The 20,999-nt window shown below is 37.0% G+C and overlaps 1 protein-coding gene across 1 annotated transcript; it reads left to right on the forward strand.

Moving 5' to 3' along the window:
- ptprb (protein tyrosine phosphatase receptor type b) lies at positions 1-20,907 on the forward strand. Its single transcript, XM_043236529.1, has 30 exons — positions 1-476; positions 589-877; positions 3,798-4,061; positions 4,619-4,882; positions 5,102-5,371; positions 6,458-6,730; positions 6,806-7,072; positions 7,982-8,242; positions 8,366-8,629; positions 10,094-10,357; positions 12,085-12,348; positions 12,748-13,017; positions 13,316-13,579; positions 13,715-13,963; positions 14,256-14,525; positions 15,476-15,754; positions 15,987-16,136; positions 16,239-16,500; positions 16,756-16,862; positions 17,028-17,133; positions 17,207-17,287; positions 17,739-17,820; positions 18,028-18,118; positions 18,315-18,391; positions 18,716-18,850; positions 18,937-19,059; positions 19,370-19,533; positions 19,627-19,762; positions 20,057-20,165; positions 20,536-20,907. The coding sequence occupies exons 1-29, from the start codon at positions 423-425 to the stop codon at positions 20,162-20,164; spliced, it is 5,688 nt and encodes a 1,895-aa protein (XP_043092464.1). The 5' UTR covers positions 1-422; the 3' UTR covers position 20,165; positions 20,536-20,907.
- Positions 20,908-20,999: the final 92 nt, after the last annotated feature.

A 20,999-nucleotide genomic window follows, 5' to 3' on the forward strand; every position in this document is an offset into this window, starting at 1 on the left:
GTTTCAGCAAAAGTTCCAATTCACCAGCATTTATGAGCTTAAAGCTTTTGATGGAGCATGCTTGCCGAAGAAACACATTTTTCGGCTCATTTCTGCACTAGTCTAAGTAGAGTTTTCGCATTTCAGGTAAAAGACCGGCATCAGAGAGACTGCGCAACGTGTCTCCATTGAACTACCAAAAACAATGCTTCTCTAGATGTTTGATTGAGGATTTCCTTTAGAGACGGGATTGTTTTCCTTCACACTTTCCTGATTGCTGTTGGCTAATGAGTGAAAGTGAGCAGTTCCCACAGAGGTCCTCCAGACTGGATTTTCCGAAAAGTACTTTAAAAGAACGCGCTGGAATGTATACTAAGGAACAATGTGTTTTTCCCAACTGGATTTATTGACTCAAAACATCTAAAAAACAAAAGGAAAAAACGATGCTGAGAAGAAAAGCCATTCATGTAGCTGTTTGGGTAGCATGTGGGATATTGGTAAGTGTAATAAACACATTTGAAAATAATAATGATTATACTTGTTGTTCTTTATGTGGACTTCTGTGTGCTGTTTTATCTGTCCACTCACTTTTAATTAATTTTTTTTTAGAGTACCGTGGTGGTAGACACACAGGAATGTAGCATTAAAGTTGTGAAGGCCATTTCTACCACAGACTCAATACACATTACTCTGAATAATGAAGATGTGAACTGCCAATACACAGTTTCTGTCAGGGACGGAGACAATGACTCAAAAGACTGCCGTCAAGACCAGGAACATCTGGCAAAATTTGAGTGCAAAACTGAGAATTTTGATCCTGGAACGTGGCACCACCTGGATATAATATCAAAACTGGACGATAAACCACAGGCTAAACATACTGTCTCTCTGCCAACTAGTAAGAATCTTGCTTTTTAATATTGAATGATGTTTTATTGTGTTCAGTCTGATATTAGTCAAATCAAGCATCACTACTGTTTCTCGCTGAGTAAACTAACAGTATTAAATGTGATTATGCATATTCTCCAGACATAACTGATTCCTCAGATTATGTTATTAAGAGGTAAGGCGTTTTACTTTTACTTAATGCTAATACTTTTAAATGGTTAAACTACAGAGATGCGGTGAAACAAACATCAACGTCGACTCTAAAGTAGAACATTTTTTTAAGTATTCTTCATTGTGGTTTTGTCTTAGAAAGCTTATGTCTCTACAACATTTTTGTAATGCACCATTTGGCTGGCACAAATACATGACCCCTGGATAAGCTAAACCACCAAGACAATATTTACTTAAAGTTAGCAGTTGTAAAATGTTACAGTGTTGCAAACATTTCATTATTTACTTATTTTATTTATTCAATATTTATATAGTTTTTTGATAAATATATCAATAACAAAGCTAAAACATTCAGTGCTAGCAAAAATAATATGGCTTTATTATTTTAATTATTCATTCATTTAAATTAAAACAGTTGTTTAACTGTAGAATGTACGCTTCATAAAATGCGTAATAAAAAATGCAGTGATCTGAAATTTTACTTTTCCCCTATATATATATATATATATATATATATAGGGTTGGTGATAAAAAAATATCATTATGATAATCTTCAAAAATAAACGATTACAATCTACAAGATTACAATTTTGTTAGAAGTAAAATTATGAAAATAGGCTATAAACTAGGAGGAGTCTGCCGAAATGACTTCGCACATGTAAATTCAGATAATATTTGAATAATAATAATAATATTAATAATAATATTCTAATATTTTTGATACTTTTCAGATACTGCATGGTTAAAAGTGCTATATAAATAAAATAATTAATTAATTAATTAAATAAATAATATTAAAAAAACACATTTGTGCTTCAAATATATATATATAAAACGTCATTAAACATCCCATGACACTCAACAAAAAGAGTAGGTGTATAGCCCCGGCGTCCTAGCTGTATTCCCTCCCCTGGTCCACGTCAATCATGGCCTCCCAATAATCCCCATTCATTTGATTCTCTGTGTCTCTCCTCTCCACCTGTAGCTGGTGTATGGTGAGCGCACTGGCACTGTTGTTCTGTGGCAGTCGTCGAATTATCCAAGTGGATGCAACAATGCTAGTGGTGGTTGAAGAGAGACCCCCTCACATGATTGAAAAGCGCTTTGCGTGTATGGCAATGCACAGTACAGTGCTGTATAAATGCCTCATTCATTCATATATGAAAGAACTTGACAGGGTTATACTTTATTATAAAATGCTTAGTTCCTGTCCTTGATTCTGATTGGTTAAGTAACGTTTGCAGCTATTGTACATTAACTACAAACCTACACCTTTGTTTGCTTTGTGTATTACTCTGCAACCACTTTGTTCTAACCACAACGGTTTCTATAAGACGACGTTGTTTTATTAATATCATTACACTTTATTTGCTCTGCTTTCTTCTGTGAAATCTTACTATGGGATAACCATTTATAACAGCCATTTACAACCATTTATAACAACATTTCCTAACAATGCCACTTAGCTGTTATAAATTAGCTGTAAACCACAGCTTGTTGGGGCTCATTGCTTTATTTTAATAGTCCACTTTAGACGTTGTATCATAAGTAGCTTTGTAACTACATGTCAACTACTGTACATACCAATTAATTCTCATTCATTTGCAACTACATGTCTACTAACTCTCAGAGTAGACTGTTAGGCTAGGTTTAGGGTTAGTAGAATACACTTGCAAAGTTTCTGATAGTAAGTTGTATGTTGTGGACCCATCAAAATAAACTGCTAGAAGTTATTAATCGATCTACTGATACTCTAATGACTGCTAGTTGGCATGTAGTCACAAAGGTACTTACTTTTAGTGCAATGTCTAAAGTGGACTATCGAAATAAAGTGTTTGGAATTATGTAAATCTAGAATTCTGTTTGCAAATCCAAATGGCCGAGTGTCAAAAGCTTCTCTTAATATCAGGAAAGGTTGGCTTGTACTGATAATGTGCTGTGTATATGCAACTGGGCTAAACTCCAAAACAGAAGTTTGACTGTGGGTCATTTCTTTCAGTCCGTTCTCCCCCTCCCATCCGGCTCATTGTTCTTTTGTTCTAATATATACAAAGACTCGTTAGTGCTCAAAGATCTGATTACAGTAATGCTTATATAACATGCACAATGGACCCCAAAGGTATTTGGATATTTAGGTTACTTACGATTCCATTTGAGAACAAAGTATAAAAGGTGTCTGGAAATCTCTGTAAATATTAATAGAAAAATATAGATTTATGTGATTAAAACAATGTAGGGCCAGTTATTTGTAGGGTCAGTTATTTAATTGGATTTTGTTAGTTAGCTGGGATAATAAACATGATCAAAAAATGACTTGAAAAGGAGTGAACAAAAGCCATTAGAAGAGGTCGTCCGAATTTGACTTTCAACCTTAAAGGTTTCTTATCCTGTTTTCTCACAAGACCCTTTCAACAAAGCCTCATTAGGAAGAGCTTTCTTAAAAAAGCAAAGATCAGCGTTATCATGTTTGCACATTGGTTGTTAGACATTCTGCTCCCTTCTCTAAGAATAATTCACAGCAGGACACATTGTGTCCACACCTTTTTGTTTCTGTGTAAGAGTTCCATAAGGATTGTTATGATACTGTCTGTCAGAGATCTGCAAAACCAAAGAGATCACTGCAGAGTGCTTAAATAGAAGTCTTCCATACACATCTAAAACATGTTTTTAGTCAAGTTAGTAAATGTACATACACTTTGCGATTTTATTTTTTTAAAGATTCCACACTGTTAACAGGATTTGTATATTCTTCTGGTTAGGACCTTCCGCAGTGGAAAACCTTGGGGTTGCTGGGGATACAAACAGCTTGGAAGTTTCATGGCAGCCTGGTCCAGGCAACACAGAGAGATACTGGATCATGCTTGTAGACAGCAGTGGTACGGGTTCGATCTGGAATGCAACAGTTTTTAGCACGGCCACCTCTCACACATTGAAAGGGCTGGTTTCTGGACGACTCTACAATATCACTGTCGTTACGGAAGTCGGGGAGCTACAGAATTCAGCCTCTAGACAAGCACAGACAGGTAGGACGTTTTGCATTTGTCGAGTAATAATTTTAAATAAATGAGCAGATTTGACAATACAGATGCTAAAATGTTGCTTCTTTCAGCTTTTTTTTATAAATGTGTGTGTTGGCTGCCATCATATATCTGTGCCTGTACGATTTCCCCTGCTATATTTTAGGCAGACATGTTAACACCCTTTCCTGTTTTGAGTGCTGAAAGGTCACTTTTGTCTTCTTGTGTTATGTCAGGTTACGTCATTCTGTCGGGATCATAAAACACCACACTGATTATAAATTCCTACATTCACTGAAAGTTTGTGCCGTTTTGTTTGATTGGCTACGTCCATTATCACTCAGCAAATTCTCATTTGACGCAATCTGTTTTTATACAGTGCTGTAGATCAGTGCATGATACCATGAATAATGTATATATGCACATATTTTATTCACACCTACATAAAAGTACACAACACTTTTTTCGACCTTTTAAAACTGGTTTTACACACTTTTAAAACAATACAGACAAAATGTTATACAAATAAACACAAATTTAACAAAATTTTATTCCCTTTACAGTACCAGCTGCTGTCTCTAACCTAAGGGCAGAGAGCAACGGCAACCAGAAAACCCTCAGAGTTCTGTGGGAAAAAGCCTCTGGTGATGTGGATAGTTATCTTGTCAATCTGACGTTACCTGGTTCCAATTCTATTGAGAAAGCCGTGTCCCCTAATAGTACAGATGTAGTGTTTGACAGTCTGAGTCCAGGAAACACCTACCAGGTGTCGGTCAGCACCAGGAGTGGAACGCTTTCTAATAAAACATGGATTACAGTAAAAACTGGTAAGTACAAGCACGTTAAGAACTTAAGCTGTAAAACACATCTTAATGTTGACGCCTACCGACCTGAGACGTTATCATCGTGGGATGCGTCGTTTGCAGCTGCACTAGTTCAGACAGAATTTAAACTTGTAGCTGTCTATTTAAAACGAAAGTTTTTACTTAATACTTTTAATTGATAGTATTCACGATTTGAATTTAACATTGCATTTTCCATGTTAGAACCAGGAAAGGTGTCAGATTTGGTGATGGAGAACTTGTCTGATCGTGGCGCGCTAAAGATCACCTGGACGCCCCCTTCCGGAGAATGGGAGCAGATCCGTGTGGTGCTTTCGAATGGAAGTGAAATCCTTGCTAACCAAACTGTGGACAGAATGGCAAAGGAAATTCTCTTGTCACGGTTAAATCTGCAGCCTGGCAGACTGTACAGTGTGGCAGTCAGTGTAGAGAACGGAGGCCTGGCTGATACAGTATATTATGAAGAAGAACTAGGTAACCATGCGTTGATACTCTAAATTGGTGGATCTCCAGTCTTGGGGTTCCATCATATTTTGCATGTCTTCATTATTTAATGCAGCTGATTCAGATCATTCTTAAGAGAGCTCCATGGACTGAACTGGATATATTAGATAAGCAGATGTACAGAGTAGCGATTTCCCAAGAATGTTGTTGTGAATCACTATAAAAATTCTTAATAGCTATTTAGACACATTTTAACTAGTTTTGAAATAGTTAAAAAATGGCTATATGTACAAGACTTTAAATGGGACCATTTTTGACATTCAGGAACACTTTTTTCTAATGTGGAAAATACCCAAATAAATTTTAATATAATGTTAATTTATTATTTGCGGCAAGAGCTGTTTTCAATCTGCTGTGTTGTTTGTCTCTGCTATATTTCAAATATGAAAAAGACAACAAACACTGCATTCTCGTAAAGTGTTTTCCAGTTTATTCTGACACCCATTTCAAGTGTTGGAGTCTCCACTAATTAGCTGATGAGTTGAATCAGGTGTGTATCATTAAGGAGTGTTATTGGTAAAAAAAATATATTTGTTTAATGTCAAATTGACAAAAAGCACTTGTTGCAGTTAATAATTACATGCAATCACATTGATAATATATAAATGAAAATGTATAGTATATAATATATAGACAGTTATTACTGCAGTACAGTCTTAAAATTAAAGGGACCATAGAAGGTTTTCACAGCAATGGCGTAGAAGGACAATTTTGATTTTTTGTAATATTTTGGACGTTAAATTTTCTTTATGAAACCATAAGAGAAATAGTTGACTAAGAAATAATTATTGTGCCATTATTGTGTTATTGTGTGATTAGCCACAACCTTCCTCCATTCAAAAACAAAAATTTTGTCATGCTGAATTTTCAAGCCAAACCTGAAAATTTCAAGTTTCCAAGTCCTGTTTGAATAGGATTTTAAGCTGTGCTTAATTATTAGTTATTAATATTCCAGGTAAATAATACTGTTGTATTTTATTCCTAGCACAACATTATTTCAAACTGTGCTTTTGTAACATACTGTATATATTTTGGTATTGGTTTATTTCTTTTCAGGTCTTCTGCCAGTATCTCAATTGCACATCCGTCACTCAGACGAGACCTCCCTAAGCGCTCTGTGGACTCACCCCTCTGGCTCATCTTCCCGCAATGACTACATCGTCCAGCTTTTTCAAAGCGACGCATCTAAAGCTATTCAGACACGAACCTTGCGTCGTGACATGAGAGAGTGCACGTTTAACGTTCTCACGCCTGGTCGCCTTTACGTCATTACCGTAACCACTACCGCAAAGAACCTGCGTAGTTCTGCTACAGTAAAGGGAAGAACATGTACGTTTATGTTTATAGGATTTTGCATTTTACCTATTTAAAGAATCTGATTGTAATCAAATCATGTGTTCTCAGCGCCTTTAGAGGTGAATCACCTGAAACTAAGTAACAAGGGAAAATCTGATAGTCTGAGTGCAAGCTGGGAGAAACCACCTGGAGATCTGGATTTCTACAACGTAGTTCTGTTATGGATCGGACAGACGGTGCACAATGTATCTGTATCAGCGAACACAACCTCCACCCTGCTTCCCTTCCTCAGACCCGGTGCTCTACACAAATTACTAGTTACCACTGTCAGTGGATCACAAACTTCCAAAGTAGCTGAGGCTGAATGTCGTACAGGTAACATTAACCCAGATTAAATGCAAAAAGTGCACCTTCCATTATTATTAGACTCTCTTACTCTCTTGCTATGCGGGACTTCATGTCTTTCTAGCTATGTTCCGTTTAAGCCTATATATATATGTACTATATAAAGATTCCAATGCATTCATAAAAAAAATTATATAAAATTTGTGTTTTCACGTTATGTTATATTCCTAATAAGATTATGTCAAACATTCTGTTAATAAACCAATAATATAGATCTTATATTTAACCCTAAATATTTTCCCACAGATTAAATTCTCAACAGAAATGCAAAACAATTTTCAGGTCAATACAAAGGGGACTTATGGAATTTCAGGAAGCTCTGCATAAAAGGAGCGGGTCATATTGAACACATCCTGTCGGGCTCAAATGCCCTTTCTATTTTCAGCCAGCATTTAATGAAGTCTTGTGAAGTTGTCCAAACAATGGGGGATAGTTACACATTGTGCAGTAGCTAGACACCATAAATGGACACTTTCAGTCAAAGCATTTTAATTGATTTAACACGCAGTGCACCAATTTTAACGTTACAGTATAAAGAGTTTATTTGCGAAAACAGATAACTAATTAACCATTCTCAAAAATTATGTTTTTTGCACTGTGCATTCCAGTTAATCACAATCAAACTGTAGCTGGGTTATTATGATTAGGCTACATAATAACACATATACCATAATAAAACAAATTAAAAACATGATTTTTAAAATTTAAAATTTGATTTTTCATATTACAATTTAATACACAGATTCATCTATAAGTAAGCCAGTTGTAATTTAATTTCTCTAACAATTCATAAGAACAGCATTGAGTCCCTTTATTTGACTCACCTAATGATTATTATTATTCTTGACACACTGTAACTTTCTCTTTTTTGGTTTTTAGTGCCTGCTGCTGTTTCTGACATAACTGTCACCAACAGCGGTCCAGATTTTCTGAATGTGTCGTGGAAGGCAGCAGAAGGAGATGTGGACAATTACATGGTGATGCTAAAGGACCAGGAGAAGATCGTACACACTCTCACTGTGTCTAAAGCAACCACAGAGTGTGTGTTCAGAAGTCTGGTCTCTGGCCGACTGTACACTATCTCAATTACCACACACAGTGGCAGTTACAGAAACCAAACATTTGTACATCAGAGAACACGTAAGCAAGAATAGCACTCTTATAGTTCTTACATTTCAGAAATTTCATAGCAAAACATTTTTTTCCGGACATTTTCCCATCGCTATGTTTTCCATTAAATCTTCATTACTTTTTATCTTTCAGAGCCATCCACAGTACAAAATCCCACCGCCATCCACTCAGCCAGAGATGACTTTCTAAAGGTGTACTGGAATCATGCATTTGGGGAAAATGACTATTACGAAGTGGCGATTGAGTATAACGGCACACGTCTTCAAAATCAGAAGCTCAATAGCACACAAAGTGAATGTGAGTTCAGTGATCTGGTTCCAGGACGTCTCTACACTGTGACCATCAGCACCTGGAGTGGCCAGTACCACTCTACTGTCTCTATACACGGCCGGACATGTAAGTGACATCATGCATTTTCCATTATTAATGGGCACGCACTAATATTGTTGCAATCTCTCATTTAAATTAAATAATAATTAGGACACTGCAAATGACAGTCAGTGTAATCAGTAATCAATTAATTTGACCTATAATGTGCTGCAAGCACTTTGCTATGGTGATGAATCCGTCTTGTCTTTGGTGAAACGTCATCTCATAATGGGTGACAGCACAATGGAGAAGCAATAAAAGATATCCTGACCAAACAGAATCAATTTCTGACAATCTCAGTCATACAGTAAGTATGAAAAGGTGACACAGCTTCCAGAGTCATATTGAGCACAAAGCAGCAAGCACTTGAGATCATGGCATAGACTCTATGTCAGGGATAAAAATCTAAATAAGGTGTGCAGAGAGGCTATATCACACACATTGTGAAGGGAAACCCCAACAACAATGCCTTAGAGGTAGCCATACTCCTCACACTTCGTAAGCTACAGAGATAGACTGAAAATCGGCATGTTGGTGAACTAAAGCAGACCAACAACTGGTCCAAATTACACCACTAAGAAGATTGGTGGATGTAAGACTTAATTGTCGTTAAGGGACAAAGCTAATTGAGTTCCTCTTGATCCGCCTATCTGAAAGGGAGGAGATAAAAAAATATAGCGCGCTACATTGGTAGGCACCTTAGGCACATTACCTTCATCCAAGGTTTTGGATCAAACTCTACACAGGGAAAGACAACAGACAGTGACTGCAAATCTCCTAATGTTTTTTAGTGAAGTAATTGGAAGGACAAATGCCATCTTGACAGAAAGAACATTTTTGCCCATTTTTACTTCAGAGAGATTCTGCCTCTCTAAGACATCCCACTTATCCATCTTTTTCCTGATGTAAAAATGGGTGCCACTATTTGTATATTTTATGGGTATACTTCCAGCTATTTTTAGCTAGTATACTGCACATTGTTATTCTCCTAGTTATTTACCTATAGCATCTAACAAACCGGAAGCCTCACCCAATAGGCTAACTTTTTTTTTTTCAAGAAAAAAAGTGGACAGCTAATCATGTTACGGATCTGATGACAACTTAACTTAATTAGTTGCTAGATGTTCTTTAAGCTGAATCTTTTCAAAATTCTCTTTTAAACCTTTGTTTCCCCCTTGCCAACTTTTTTTAGACTTGTAGCAGGCATTTGAAATGTAGGTAAAACTGTAAAATTGCTTCAACATTCGCTATGTTGTAAAATACTGACTCACATTAGTCTAAAAATGTCCCAACATTTTCCCAACAGTTTAATTTGGGTTGAAAACCATCTTTATGTACATTTCTCTGTAAATGTTCTTCTTGTTTTACATTTAAATAAAGTTATGGGAAACCATTTTGATTTCCCATTTCATTATGTTTTTCACTTTCTAGTGTGATAGATATAATCAGTGGACTGCAATAAAAATAATATTTCACCCTTGTGTATTTCAGTCCCGGGTGCTGTGGGTAATTTGTCCCTAGCAGAGTATGGAACCAGTTTTCTATGGGTGAATTGGACATCTGCTCCAGGAGATGTGGATAACTATGAGGTTCAGATTCTCTTCAATGACACGCAGGTGTCACCAGCTGTGAATCTGAGCAGTACAGTTAGGGAACACCTGTTCTCCAAGCTCAAACCTGGTCGGCTTTACAAGATTGTGCTGTCTACTCACAGTGGGTCATACCAGCGTGCAGAGATCCTTGAGGGCCGTACAGGTACAGTTTTACAGTGGAGAGGTTTTTATTGTTCATATATAATAATAGTCATGTTTCTGAGGAAATGTACACTAAACTAACCTTTTGTCAATAATCATTTTGCTCAAACAAATAAGAAATTAGATTTCCCATTTAAGCAACATTGTTGTATTGTAATGAAATGTATGTTGAATTAAATAATCACAAAGATTTTTTTTTATTTAAAATGTAATTTATAACAGTATGACAACATATTATAATACAATGGTCTTATGTATTCTACAGTAAGTAGAATATGGGAGAAATACATGCAATTTTTATGAAAAGCATAAAATATAAGACAATCATTGTATTTATGTTTTAAATATTGAGTGGGTATGAAAAGTATTCAGACCCTCTTAAATTTTTTTTTTTTTTTTTGTTATATTGCAGCTATTTGCTAAAATCATTTGCCATTTGCTAAAATCAAAGTAAATTTTTTTCCTCAATGTACACACAGCACCCCGTATTGACAGAAAAACACAGGACCATGTGATATTTCAGTTTTTATTTATTAATAAATCTGCAAAAATATCAACAATTCTAAGTATTCAGACCCTTTACTCAGTATTTACTAGAAGCGACCTTTTGATATAATACAGCCAAGAGTCTTTTGGGAAAGATGCAATAAGTTTTTCACACCTGGATTTGGAGATCCTCTTCCATTACTCCTTTCAAATACTCTCCAGTTCTGTCAGGTTGGATGGTAAACGTTGGAGGACAGCATTTTCAGTTCTCTCCAGAGATGCTCAATTGGGTTTAAGTAAGGGCTCTGGCTGGGCCATTCAAGAACAGTCACTGAGTTGTTGTGAAGCCACTCCTTCGTTATTTTAGCGGTGTGCTTAGGGTCATTGTCTTGTTAGGAGGGTAACCTTTGGCCCAGCCTGAGGTCCTGAGCACTCTGGAGAAGGTTTTCGTCCAGGACATCCCTGTACTTGGCCGCATTCACCTTGATTGCAACCAGTCATCCTGTCCCTGCATCTGAAAAACACCCCCACAGCATGATGCTGCCACCACCATGCTTTACTGTTGGGACTGTACTGGAGAGGTGATGAGCAGTGCCTGGTTTTCCCAAAAAGTTCTATCTTGGTCCCATCAGACTAGGGAATCTTATTTCTCACCATCTTGGAGTCTTTCAGGTGTTTTTTTTTAGCAAATTCCATGCAAGCTTTCATGTGTCTTACACTGAGAAAAGGCTTCTGTCAGGCCACTCTGCCATAAAGCCCCGACTGGTGGAGGGCTGCAGTGATGGTTGACATTCTACAACTTTCTCCCATCTCCCAACTGCATTTCTGGAGCTCAGCCACAGTGATCTTTGGGTTCTTCTTTACCTCTCTCACCAAAGCACCCAAGTTAAATTTTTGAGTGTCGCTGCAAAGGGTCTGAATAATTAGGACCATGTGATATTTCAGTTTTTTTCCTTTTTAATAAATCTACAAAAATGTCAACAGTTCTGTGTTTTCTGTCAATATGGGGTGCTGTGTGTACATTAATGAGGAAAACCCTTAATGATTTTAGCAAATGGCTGCAATATAACAAAGTATATATATACTTTATTTAATCACTTGTGATAAATTTGCACTGTTTGTTTGTTGAATTAGATGTTGAACTTGACAGAATTTGAATCTAAATGTATCATCATCATCTTCCTCACAGTTTGATGATATCCTTGTTATAACTGCTGTTTTTATTTCCATTTTACCACCCAGTACCCAGTCAGGTTCAGGATCTCCATCTTGGCGCTGGCACTGCAGACAACAGTCTCAAAGCCTCTTGGTCTTCTGGTGATGGAGACTTGGACTTTTACTCAGTGTATCTGTATCATGAGACACATGTCCAGGACATCAGACATGTTCCTAAGCACATCACGCAAACAGAATTTCAGAACCTGGTACCTGGTCAACTGTACTCAGTTACTGTACAGTCGGTCAGTGGAACCCAGACAAACAACAGTACAACTAGTGGCAGAACAGGTATGAAATACACAAAAACTGTAATTTAGACGGCAGAACTAGATTTTCTAATGAAAATATGATACGAAAGCTTCCACCCTCCCCAGCTCCCCAGATCTGCTACAGGTTCTTTTATATGTTATTGTGCAGCAGCAGTATGTCTTAAATACTCATAGCACTCTATTGCCATATGCACTGACAGTAGAAAGTTACTGTACTTGCTTGTAACAGCATCAGCAGCAATTCAGTAGCATAGCAGATCTATTCCGCTAAATACATTAGCACTGCCATATCTATTACCATGCTAAAATCTTCAGAGATATCTTATAATGATAAAAAATGCTAAAAAAAAATACTATAATATCGTCTCAGGAAGAAAGAAAGTAATACAGTCTAGTGTGTACTTTGTGTGTGTTTCAGACCCCTCCACAGTCACCAACCTGCGGATAGATAATGAGCTCAGCACACACAATCTGTTAGTGAGCTGGACGGCAGCTGTGGGTGTTTATGATGGTTACAGTCTACAGTTACTAGATGAGAGCGAAAGAGAGATCGCCAACACTTCTGTACCTGCTACTAACAACCACCACCTGTTTAAAAATTTAACTCCAGGATGGTGGTACAAAGCACATGTTCAGACACTTAGTGGCACTGCCAAAAGCAAGGACATCACTGCTTTGGGACAAACACGTAAGACATCTTGCAGCATGTTTTCCACTTCGTATTCACCACACAATTAAGTATAAAAACGTATTGAGCAGAACACTTATGGTATTTTTACTTAATCTAAATTATAATATACATTTCTGTCTACCAGTAAGTGTACTCTAAGCTCTGTTTTACACATTTTACTTGAATTACATAAATGCTGCCGAATTCCACAAATTTTCCAACCAAGTCATCATGAAAAAAATTAAAATTTTGCGTCTTTCATAGAATCACTTTCTGGCAAGATGGTTTATAAGACTTGTTCTCCTAATCTCCTCAGGTCCAGCAGTGGTGACCGGGCTACACATATGCTCCAACACTAGCACTGAACTTTCATTCTGCTGGACTGCACCAGAAGGCCGGGTGGACGGTTTTGATCTGCATCTGTACGATCAGATTGAGGCAATACAGTCCCAGAGAACACTGGAAAAAGATGCTCTGGGCTGGTCCTTCACATACCTGCTGCCAGGGACACTTTATAAGATGATGATCACCAGCAGGAGTGGGAAACTAAGTAGTCAGTTGTCTATATGGGCACGTACAGGTGAATGCTGAAGCTCTACTTAGTATGTAATATTTCCTAGTTACAATGATTCTTAACAATTGCCTTCTCTCCTCAAAAATATTGCACCACACACCAGAAACTTTAATTATTAAGAATCATTACTTGTTTTTACAGCTCCTGCCACCGTTATAAACCCCCATATTGAGAATCAGGGTCAAATGGACTGTCTTCTTCTGAGCTGGATGCGTGGTCCTGGAGGACTTACTGGATATTCAGTCACTGTGGATAACTTTGAACAGCAGTTGGGTCCAGAGAGCACACAGGTCATCCTTCACGGGCTGGTGGCTGGAAGGCTTTATTCTGCTACACTTCAGAGCTGGAGCGAAGATCTGAGCAACGCTGTGACTGCAATAGGGCGTACAGGTCAGTGCTGCTGCAAATCACACAGCCCTGAAGATATGTTTTCCATTATAACTGATCTATTGCCATAGTGATGCGTACAGCTCTCAGCTTTTGTTCAATGATTCATTTTATGTAAATAAATGTGGATAATTTCTCAATTACAGCATCATATGCCTTGAGAAGTCTTGAATATAGTAATTACCTTCCATCAAATGGATAAGAACAGCTGGGACATTTTACTAAAACCAAAGCGCAACCAATGCACTATAGTTTTTAAAGACGTTCGTAAAAATGACTTGTTTTGTCACTACAGTTCCTGCACCCCCATCATCAGTGTCTGTCAGCAGCTCTTCTGGCTCAATGGAGATAAACTGGCATGTTCCAGATATAGGAGACTACGATGATTTTGAAGTGACATGGTTTCCTCAGGACACACTTAATGTTTCTGAACTTCATTCCACTCGGCGTATACTGGACGGACTTTATCCAGGAAGACTCTATAATATCAGCCTTCGGACTGTCAGTGGAACAACAAACTCGCCTGTGACCTACAGCAGTCCTGTTTACCACACCATCAGAACCTGTGAGTAGATCTTTACATCCTACAGTATTTACTTGGTTAATTTGGATATTAATTTGATTACACAGACCCCCTCTGCATTTAATAAAGATTAGGTGCTTAATCTTGTCACGGCACATCACTATCACTCTATTCTCCTATTTGATACTGTTCAGTGCTTTGGCACAATCTGTGTTGTTAAAAACATTATATTAAAAAACAAATATTGAGTATAACTTAAAAACGTGTGGGTTTTGGGTTGTATTTGGCTCTTCAATTCCAGACTATTTGGAACTGGTTTGATTCCAGTTTTTTTCAGAATCATTTTATTGAGTAAATTCCAAAATAGTAAATCTTAAAGGGATTGTTCACCCAAAATAGAAACTTTTGTCATTAATTCATGTAACCTTCATGTAATTCTAGACAAATTGTTGAATAAAATCTTTTATTTTCTTTTTTTTTTTTTGCACACGTTTTTGTTCTTGCTACGTTCTTGTAACATAATGAACATAGTTTATTCCTGGGCCCTGAAAAACAATCCTGGGCCCTGAAATTGATTCCATCCATAGTCTATGGGAGGATTGAGTGTCGATAGGTATAAAATTGGGGTCAATTTTAGCTACATCTTTGCAAGAATTGAAAGCATTTTCTCCTGGGTTTTGTAGAACACTAACTGCTTCTGCTTTCTTAAGTTCATAATAAACAATAATGCGGAAACGTGTCTGTGACTTCTAGATTAAGGATTTAGATACATAAACATGACAACTAAATAACCTTTACCAAAGCAACTTACAAGCAACTTGTCAAATAGCATTGGTTTAAGCATGAGGGGCAGTTAAAAGGCTTGTGCAAGAGGTGCTTTTTGAAATGTGTGCAGATCAGAAGGAGGTTGATGGAGGGTTGAAAGAATTGGACAATGATTTTGGGAATATTTTCTCACAAAAGTCTTCATAACTGAATTTGTTTCACTATAGCTCCACATTCAACTCAAAACATCCACTGTTTCCCCCTGAGCTCCACCTCTGTCTCCTGCTCCTGGGCACCCCCTGTCTCCGATTACGACTCTTATGTTGTGGAATGCCGTAAACAAGGGTCCAGGATGCCAGTGTACACATATACACTTGGACAAGATGCTCTCTCTAAGCATTTTGACAAGCTGGAACCCTTTAGAAACTACACTATCTACATCACAGTGATGTCTGGAGAAAAACAGAGTTCGACCACAAAAACCAGTGTTATCACTATGATTGACAGTAAGTGACAGTAAATCCCAAACTTGCTCTTTCTGCTTGAAATTACCAACTCTAACTGAAAATGACTTCTGGCCACTTTGTTGCTCTACATAACTGCATAATGTGATCTCAACATGGCAGCCATTATGAGGGGTGACCCACTCCATGTAAAAAAGTAAAGACTAATTATATAAAGAACCCTTCTAACATATAATTTAGATGTACCTAATCTTAGGAGATATTTGTTTTTTAGGGCCCCCCGTCCCTCCGGTTACAGTACGGGTCAGTGAGCAGTCTACAGTCATAACTCATTTCACCATCCTGTTTAAGTTCAACTGCAGCTGGTTCAGTGATGCTAATGGGGCTATTCGTTTCTTCACAGTAATCGTCACTGAATCAAATGGTACTTGGTCATTTTCATTTCGGTATTTATGGCAATATTACAGGCTCTCTTATTTTGCTTTTTAAAGAACTGAATCCAGTCTCGTTTTAATTTCATTTACAGATGTCAGCAATGTCCAGCCAGAGCAAAGACACCCTTTGCCATCTTATCTGGACTACAGACAAAATCACTCCATCAAAGCATACCAGACAGGCTACTTTCACAGCCTGTGTGCTGAGGGCTCTGACAGCAAGATTCGTGTTTTTGAAATAAACCTCGGAGGAGGAATGAAGCGTTTGGGGGGAGCTTGCAAATGGGATTCAGAATCTCTCCAGCATGGAACGCACTTCTGTGACGGGCCGCTTAATCCTAAAACATCATATCGGTACTACTGAATATTTATGTAACATTTGTCGTAGTATCTTACCTTAAATTCAATTTTGTAGTGTCTATCACAGTGTCACAGTCTCAGTGCGCTTTAGTATAAAGTTGCCTTTGTAAAAAAAAATTTGACAATAAGCATCAAAGGATATGTTTAGCATAATGTGCAAAACGTGATTACACTGAAACATACAAATATGTGTATTTTATTTTTTTATTTTAATTGTTTCAACTGAATATTCATGCTTTACTGTCTCAGATTAAGTGTTCGTGCCTTCACTCAGCTTTTTGATGAAGAAAACAAAGAATGTGTGCATCCTCTTTACACCGATACATACCTTTCCCTCCCATTAATGACAAAATCAGGTAAAACACTGTTTTTTTTGAGTAAATAATTAATGGCAAAGTTAAGTTTACAGTTGGGATGAAAACATGACACAGTTAGTTCCCATGTGTAATACCGCTATACCATGACTCAAACCTATTATTTTATTAAATAACGTTTTTTTTGTCAATGTTTTTGTCATTCAGTGCCACGAAATGGACTCACAGGGGGAATCACAGCTGCAATGTTTCTAGTCTCTATGGTGCTCGTCGTGACCGCCTTATTCATTTACAAAAAAAGGGCTCATAAAATGTGAGTACATGCGCCTTTGTTAACAATCAGTGTTTGTTACTGTGCTAATCTTTTTTTGTATGTGTTCTTCAAGTGCCGTGAAGGAAAGTCCAATAATGAAAATGTGCATGTGGAAGGAGCTGCCTACCTCACAGATGTGCTCAGGCATAAGGAGGTACCACAGCACTTCATTTCTTTTTATATTGATGACAGAAGAAAATAACTTAAGTCACTGGGGTATATTTGTAGCAATAGCCCAAAATAAATTGTATGGGTCAAAATGATGCATTTTTCTTTTTTTTGCCAAATATCATTAGGATATTAAGTAAGATCATGTTCCATAAATATATTTTGTAAATTTCCTATCGTGAATATATCAAAACATATGTATTGCTAAGAACTTCATTTAGACAACTTTAAAGGTAACTTTCTGACTATTTAGATTTTTTTTCCAAAATCATTTCCAAATGGTTGTGTCTTGCCAAATATTGTTGTCCTAACAAACCCTACATCAGTAGAAAGCCCTTATGACCTTTATGGCTGATTTTGTGGTCCAGGGTCACATATTAATATTTATAAACCACATTTTGTAAAGTTATTGATTTATAATTTATTTTATGTACTAGCCCCGTCCAAGCAACCCACTTTGAGTCTCATCTTGTTAAACTTCAAGCTGACTGCAGTTACCTTCTGTCTGAAGAGTTTGAGGTAATGCACTACATTTAATGCAAATTAAACACTAAAGTCTATCAAAGCAGCAATTGAACAATATTAACTCCATGGAATGTTCTACTTTACATTCCATCATTCCACATAGCTCTAATCTAAATAAACTATTTATCAGAAAACAAGTTGAACTTTATCATTTGACTGCATTACTGATTATCGCCTCAACCTTTATCCAATGCTGAAAAGGGCCTAAAAGATGTGGGACGGACCCAAACTCAGAATGCTGCACGTCTCCTTGGTAACCGAAGCAAAAATCGTTACAACAATATACTGCCCTGTAAGTTGAGACAAATTATATTGTAGGTAAAACACAAGTATATTTACTTGTCGTGATATATTTTTCACACTAGTATGATATCAGCATTTAAACTGATTACACCAGTGTGGTTACAGTATAGTTGTTATGGGGTCATTTTCACGCTGCAGTTTCCCATAATGCAATGCATGTTGATACTAAACTGTTTTAACTACAGATGACTCAACGCGGGTAAGACTGTCTTGCTTGGAGGATGACCCCTATTCAGACTACATCAATGCAAACTATATACCTGTAAGTTGAACATATGTTCTTTATTTGATTGTTCATTCATATTGTGGTGTGGAATTGTACAATGTATCCAATTCTGGTGACATGGCTTAATAATGGCAAAACCTAGAAAAGAATTAGAAAATGGTAACTCATATAATATTTAATCCTTTGAGGTTGTCAGTCAACATTTACATTATGACCATGCAACTCCTTTAGTGACAGGTTATTACCAAATTCATTATAAACTAAATATCTGTACCATTTATGGATACCACACAAGCCTCAGAGCAGCCAATGCTCCTTTTTGTCCTCAGACTCAATAGTATTTCTGTGTCTGTTCCACAGGGAAACAATTTCAGATGGCAGTATATTGCCACACAAGGGCCTCTCCCAGGTACCAAGGATGATTTCTGGCGCATGGTGTGGGAACAAAATGTGCACAGCCTTGTAATGGTGACCCAGTGTGTGGAGAGGGGCATGGTGAGTGTGGAGGCTTCTAGTGCTGTTTTTCCAGTGATGTGTGCTGGTCTCGTGTTATACTTTTTATCATATGTGTATGATTTCAGGTGAAGTGTGATCGATACTGGCCAATTGACAGTGAGCCTTTGTATTATGGTGATGTTGTTGTGCAACTGCTTTCTGAGAAGATCCTGCCAGAGTGGACCATTCGGGACTTCAAGATATCATGTGTAAGTGTCAATAGACAGATCGTTAGGATATACACATATTTAATACTGTAAAGGTAAACTTTAAAGGTATTTATTACTATAAGGTAAATTATTTCTCAAAGATATATATTTTTAAAGGTAAATTGTAAAAACATGTTGGGTCATATTTTACTCCTCCATAATGACTGTTGGCTTCATTTTCATGTGGGGTTTGAAAAATATTACCTAGACATTCTCTCATCGATCATTATGACCCCATACAATTTATTGTTGGCTATTGCTACAAATAAACAAATTTTATAATTCACTTTTTTTTTAACTCAATTTTTAGGAGGATCAGTTGAGATACCCCAGGACTGTGCGTCAGTTCCATTACACCATTTGGCCAGATCACGGCGTACCGGAAACAACCCAATCACTCATTCAGTTTGTGCGAACATTCAGAGATTACATTGACAGGGCAACTAGTCCAGGAGTGACTGTAGTGCACTGCAGGTATCTGTGGAGCATCTACAATTTTTCAAAGAATATTTCAGGGTTTTCGTGTTCCAAATATATTCACGCCAGGTATCTTTTTCTCTTTCTCAGCGCTGGTGTGGGCCGAACTGGCACTTTCATTGTGCTGGATCGGGTTTTACAGCAACTTGACAGGAACTGCACAGTGGACATTTATGGATGTGTGTTTGATCTACGCCTGCATCGCTCATACATGGTACAAACCGAGGTATGAGTCCGTCTGTATGGCATTGCTTAAAGAAATCATTCCAGTTGTGTTGCTAAACTACACGGGCAAGACACAGTAACTGAGAAAAATGGGGTTTTGATTGATTTGATCAATTTTCTGGATCATTATCATTATAGTTGTAGTGTGGGTTCCCTCATAAAATTAACTCTATGCCCACTTTCCGTTAGGAATGAATTACCTAAATGTGTGGTTACTCTATTTTGCCTCTGTAGGTTTAATGAAATGCATGAATTGGTTTATAAGCACCCTAATATAATGTACTTTTTTCTGCAGTCTCAGTATGCTTATATCCATCAGTGTGTGCGAGATGTTTTGAGGGCTCGTAAACTGCATTGCGAGAGAGATAACCCTCTTTTCCCCATCTACAACAACCTATTATAAGGCAAGTATGGCATGTTTCACTTAGACTCTTTATGGACACAGTTTTACAGATCTGTTTGATCATAACAAAACTAACCAGCAATTGAAATACATTTTTATTGCACTTATACACCAAGTATTGGGTCACACTCATCTAATGAACAGCTTTGGCTACGTCAGTAATATCCATGAGTACAGTTCTTGATTTTACGGAATTTATTTTATACACATGAATCTGAATCGTTACATATGAACGTACAAAAGCATCTAAGTATGTTTTCCTTCAAAATTCGCAATTCTTTCTGGCTGCTATATATGTGTTTTTCGTTTTTGATTCGATTCGTTTGAGGCTGGGATTTAGTGAGCTTATATAATTTCATGTATTTTTACAGTGGGTGCGTGCATACAGGACCATCAAGACCATCCTTATTGAACAAGAACAGAGAAGATGTTTTCATTTTCATCTATAGTTTTAATAGCAGTGCATAACAAAGATATATACTTTATTTTTATACAACTTCATGATATACTTATGTACTTCAGTTCATACTTATGTACCTCTGTTTGTAATTATTTATGTTCTATGGTAATTTTAATGAACTGTATTTAGATTACTTTATTTTACTATTAATTTTCAGAAATGCTTGATGTATATGACGTGCAAAGTGTGTACCTAAATTCTTAAAAAGCTGGGATTCTATAAGAATCACAATGGACTCCCTAAGTTAACTAACAAAAGCTTTAAATAAAATAAATATTCTAAAGACATGTCTCCATCTCCTGCTTTGTAATACACGTGACACAAATTTTATTATCATTGTATTTTATTTGAATCAAAGTACAAGTTTACATACTT

The sequence above is a fragment of the Puntigrus tetrazona genome, chromosome 4 (assembly GCF_018831695.1).
Source record: "Puntigrus tetrazona isolate hp1 chromosome 4, ASM1883169v1, whole genome shotgun sequence".
Lineage (NCBI taxonomy): Eukaryota > Metazoa > Chordata > Actinopteri > Cypriniformes > Cyprinidae > Puntigrus > Puntigrus tetrazona.